The sequence below is a fragment of the Myotis lucifugus genome, unplaced genomic scaffold, assembly GCF_000147115.1.
Source record: "Myotis lucifugus unplaced genomic scaffold, Myoluc2.0 scaffold_10516, whole genome shotgun sequence".
In the NCBI taxonomy this organism is placed as follows: domain Eukaryota; kingdom Metazoa; phylum Chordata; class Mammalia; order Chiroptera; family Vespertilionidae; genus Myotis; species Myotis lucifugus.
The window spans coordinates 1-5,715 of NW_005881564.1; the positions used below are offsets into that span (position 1 = coordinate 1).

At 40.1% G+C, this 5,715-nt stretch overlaps 1 protein-coding gene across 1 annotated transcript; it reads right to left on the bottom strand.

Moving 5' to 3' along the window:
* Positions 1 to 1,587: 1,587 nt before the first annotated feature.
* LOC102417399 (olfactory receptor 1A1-like) lies at positions 1,588 to 2,523 on the bottom strand. The gene has a single exon (XM_006109494.1). The coding sequence runs from the start codon at positions 2,521 to 2,523 to the stop codon at positions 1,588 to 1,590; it is 936 nt and encodes a 311-aa protein (XP_006109556.1).
* Between the last annotated feature and the right edge of the window lie 3,192 nt (positions 2,524 to 5,715).

Genomic DNA, 5,715 nt, shown 5'->3' on the forward strand with positions numbered 1-5,715 from the left:
TTATTTAACCAAATTGTAGCATGCTCTGTGGTCCATTCAGAAAAAAAAAAAGGAGTTAGAGTTATAGATTCTAATGATCATGACATTGTGTTGTTGCTACACAATGAGGGGCAAGGAAGACTACGTGTCTGAAACTATGTCTAGAGTGAATGTAGCATTTCCTCACTCAATAGCAAAGATTAGCAGGAATCACAGCATACCAAAACACACACACACACACACACACAAACAAACAAACAAACAAAACCCACCCACCAAAGCAACGCTATTGAGGACTCGGACTCCCCAGGAATGAAACTGTGGGTAACATCAGTAAATGAAGGCCAATGCCAGTTATTTGACACTCTCGTCAGAGATCTAAGCATTAGATCCCTTTCTTAGCTCCTATGTTGTGGAAATACCACCTTTTCTTTTTGTTACCCAACCAAGAGGGTGTAACTTCTTTCTGCAGTTTACATCTCTGGGTCACTTCAGTTTCTTTCTTTTGCCACCTTTATTCCTTTGCAGGACACAATTATGTATGTAATTTCCTGTGTTAAGTATTCTTGGTTTAAACATATCTAGTGTCATTTGTCTTTCCAGAATGGATCTTAGCTGAAATGCCAGGTATATAATGGATAGCTAATGTCCAGTGTAATTATGTATAATCATTGTCACATTACATTTCCAAGACTAATATTTTCATACATTCATTCTGTTTTCTACCAATACTCATTGGATGCACTTATTTGACCAAGATTATAAAAAGTAAAGAGATATATTAAGACAGTTCATGTTAAGTGGCTTTTAAGCATAGTAGAGGTGAGAACATAATAGTACAATCAAAATAACAATTGAATAATGATTTATACCCTTCAGCATGAACTATTGTGACCTCATACCTTATGACAGTGGTGAGGCAGACAATTAGTATTCTTAATATGTACATAGAGATGCTTAGCCTCAGTCTTTTCGCAACTTTACTTTGATAGTGCCATAGCTGAGGCATGAATCCAATATTTTGTGCTGCAACCCTGACAAGGGACAATAATGTGTACAAAGTGATAAATTCAATAAGATGTATCATAAATTGTTACAAGATTTCAGAGAATTCCTTTTTCCCACCTTTTTGTATTCTGTTCCATTGTTCTTTTTTTCTAATTTATCTTTATTGTCAAAAGTATTACAGATGTCCTCCCTCCCCCCCCCCCCATTGGCCCCCTTATCCCCACTCCTGTCCCCTCTCCAGGCCTTTACCCCACTGTTGTCTGTGTCCATCGGTTATGCATATATGCATATAAGGCCTTTGGCTGATCTCTTCCTTCCTCCCCTTCTCTCTGAGAATCCTCAGTCTGTTGCATGCTTCCAAGTCTCTGGGTCTATTTTGTTGGCTAAATTATTTTGTTCATTAAATCCCACATACACGTGAGATCATGTGATACTTGTCTATCTCTGACTGGCTTATTTCACTTAACACAATACTCTCAGGAGAGGAGAATTTCTAACTAGAAAGATCAAAGGCAGTTTTTTTAGAGGGGAAGACATTGGAGATGGATTTCCAGGTGCCTCCTAATGGTAACTACAGTGTCCAATACGACCCCACATTGGTTACGTGGAGATTCTCTTGCTGACAAGTTTCCCCAGGGCAGCCTTCATGTCCCGATTTCTCAGACTGTAGATGAAAGGATTTAACATTGGAGTCACTGTCATGTACATCACAGTTATCACAGCATCCTTTAGACTGTAGCTAGTCAGAGGGCGGAAATACATGCCCATGACTGTCCCATAATACAAAGAAACAACTGTGAGGTGGGAACCGCAGGTGGAGAAGGCTTTGCGCACACCCTTGGTGGATGGAACCTGTACTAGTAAGACCGTGGAAAAGACCCAAACATAGGAGATGATGATGCACAGCAATGGCACAGAGAAAACACCAACCCCAAGGTACATCATCTTCACATTAAAGTGGATGTCAGAGCAGGACAGCTTGAGCAAAGGTACAATGTCACAGTAGAAGTTGGCTACTTCCTGGTTACCACAGAAGGACAGGCGAGCTGTGAGCAGAGTGTGGGGGAGGGCATTAGTGTTGCCAACCACCCAAGACCCAACAACTAACAGGATACAAGTTCGTGGTCTCATAATCGTTGTGTAATGAAGTGGCCGGCTGATGGCCACAGCACGATCATATGCCATTGCAGCCAGGATATAGCTATCTGTGTTAGCCAAGGCAATCATGAAATACATCTGTGTCAGGCATCCCCCAAAGGAGATGGTTTTGGTGCTCAAGAGATGGTTGGCTAGCATCTTCGGGATGGTTACAGAGGAGAAGAAGATGTCGACAAAGGAGAGGTTAGCAAGGAGAAAATACATGGGGTGGTGAAGGCGAATGTCGGAGCAAATGGCCAAGATGATGAGCAGGTTTCCAATCAGTGTGATGGGGTAAATGAGCAGGAAGAGGATGAAGAAGAAATCTTCCTGTTCCTGCTGACCGCTAACTCCCAGGAGGATAAAATCCAGGGTAGAGGATTGATTACCTGCCCTCATGGCTCTTTTATTAAGAAAGGGAGAAGAATCAGAATTATTAGTGAAGTTACTGTTATAATATCTTTTTTTACTCACCACCTTTAATTACCTGTGTTTATGCTTGGGTATACTACATCCAGGGATAACCACCAATTCTTGGGGAAAAATTTCCTCTTCATCAGTTGGACTAATTGTCAGATAGCCATTGACATTTATGCCTAAGAAGTTAGCAATGTGAATCAAAGGGACCATCCCCCCAATCCCAGCACCATCTCTCAAGCCCATTGGATTTAATCGTTTAACAGATACTCAAATTTCATATTGGATGTGCTAGCTTCTTGGTTAGGTCTCATGGGAAAATTATGAACATGTGAAAAGTACTTTTTGTTTTATCCATTTTTTCAACAAAAGTGACATAGTCTTTGCTCTCAGCAGCAAGGCAGCGTTCACACACTAATTTTGCTATGCATGATACGAAAAGGACAGCATTTGGGAGTATTTGAAGAAAGCACTGCAGTACAGTGTGTGTCATACAAAGAGGAACCTGGACAATTAGAAATTGTTCCAGCGAACAATATCGGAGTGATCTCAGAGTCCAGGTGGCATCAGGTGTCTACACTTGTGTTAAAAGATTTTAAATCAGAAAGACAACTGGGAAAAGCAAGCTAGTAAATTCCATTATCAAAATGTATTTTTGCTATCTCTTTGATAAGTTTTATCTCTTTTCCAATCCCTTAAATATATATAAGCAAAATGTTTTTCTCTTTGGTTTTTCCTTCCTTTGCTTTGTTATTTATTTATTTATTTATTTATTTATTTATTTATAATTTACTTTTTTGATGACTCATGCAACTCCATAGTGGCATCAGCTACTCCTTCATAGACTCTTAGGAACAGGTTTGACCTGTAGACTTGATATCTCTTTCCTATATTTCCACATTTCTCATGCTGTTAATATGTCAAACCAAACCCCATTCTCTGCATATCCAATCTAATTGGTTTTGCAAGCTTTTTTAAGGAGGAAAACCATATCTTGTTTATTTGTACTCCTCCAGAGAGATTATTGTGGAATATTGTTCATTTTATGCACCAATAAGTTTGCACTTGATATTTCTTCAGTCATACCTAGGTTTATTTTATAGGCTCCCCAGATGTGAAGTACTCACAGGCACAGTCATCCAGTTATCCCTCCCTTCTACACCTGATCTTGGTAACTCTTCATTTAAAATAATTCTTACATAGTTCAAATTTTGTACCTATTGTTTCAGTGCTTTAACTTAGACCATCATAATTTTCTACTTAAAAATATTGGACTAATACCTTAGCTGGTTTGGCTCAGTGGGTAGAACGTTGGCCTGTGGACCAAAGGGTCCCAGGTTCTATTCTGGTCAAGGCCACATACCACAGTTGCAGGCTCCTCCCTGGCCCAGGCTCTGGCCCGGGCTCGTGCAAGAGTCAATCAAGCAATGTGTTTCTCTCACATCGATGTTTCTCTCTGTCTTTCCCTCTCTCTTCCACTCTCCCTAAAAATCAATGGGAAAATATCCTCGGGTGAGGATTAACAAAAACAAACAAACAACACAAATATGTATATTGTAATGTTCCCTTCTCTGCTTGATTATAGATTCCTTCCTCTTTTGCATCTCTGGCACTTGTGACCATCGTACTTGTGGCAGAGACTATTAGCTGCTCATCCAGATCTAAGTTGTGCTCTTCTTGGTCACTCAACTAGAGTTTGCTTCCCAGCTTCCCTTGCATTGAAGTGTGGACTTGTGACTGAGTTCTAGCCAATGCATCCATGTGCTCCTGTTCTGGACTTCCTCCAAATTCTCTTTTCTCTTGGGCCAGTTGCTTACAAATGGCCAGGAGGCTGAATAGGATGGTGGTGTCACATGGTGGAAAGAGTCTGTGTCTCTAGTTTTCCACATGCAGCAGAGCCACCATCCACCAAGAAGACACCCACTGGGACTGTAACATAGGAGATAAATAAATTGTGCTCCGTTTAAACTATTACATATTTCATGACCAATTTGTTCCTGTGGTCCAGGATATCCTAAGTAATTCACTGACTTTTCTAAAGAACCTCTACTCAATTATTAATGAGATATAAAATTAACTAAATCATCAGTTCTATTGTATGCATGTAAATTATCTGCTCGGGTGGGTTGGTGGGAAGATGCCAACTAATTCTCCAAATGTGATGTGCTTTCTCATGTCTGCACCTGAAGGAATTCTGTTTTCTCTCTTGAAATGCCCTCTCCTAGCTCCACACAGAATTCAGAGTTAGAAGGGTTTATTAAGTTGGAGGGCTGAGACTATGACTAGATGAGAAGGTATTGAAATGTGTAAGATTTTGGAGGAGTGCTCTCAGTAATATGGAAGTTTAAGCTGCTGTTGAAACATGCCTTGTTTGTATTAAAGAAATTCTAGATCACACACAAATGGTAAAAACAAACAAACAAAACAAAACCCTGTGGCCAAGCTTTAAAAAAAAAAAAAAAAAGGAATACCTAGGCATGAGAAACAAAAAGAAAACCAGAGCAAAGGTTGTAAGCAACAACTGTTGCTTGGGTTGCCCTAATGGCATTTTCAACCAGGAATTAAGCTCCAAGGGCCAGAGTCTAGGGCAGTGATGGCGAACCTATGACACACGTGTCAGAGGTGACACGCGCAATCATTTTTTAGTTGATTTTTCTTTGTTAAATGGCATTTAAATATATAAAATAAATATCAAAAATATGTCTTTGGGATATATTCCTAGAAGTGGGATCACAGGGTCAAATGGGAGTTCCATTTCCAGTTTTTATCCCAAGAAACCAGAAACACCAATCAGAAAGGATATATGCACCCCTATGTTCATAGCAGCACAATTCACCATAGCTAAGATCTGGAAACAGCCTAAGTGTCCATCAGTAGATGAATGGATTAGAAAACTGTGGTACATCTACACGATGGAATACTATGCTGCTGTAAAAAAGAAGGAACTCTTACCATTTGCAACAGCATGGATGGAACTGGAGAGCATTATGCTAAGTGAAATAAGCCAGTCAATGAAGGAAAAAGGCCACATGATCTCACTCATTCATGGATAATAGAGACCATTATAGACTCTTGAACAATAATAGATACAGAGGCAGAGTTGCCTCAAACAGACTGTTAAACTACAGCAGGAAGGCTGGGGAGGGTGGGGGGCTGGAGGGGGGGGGGTAAGAA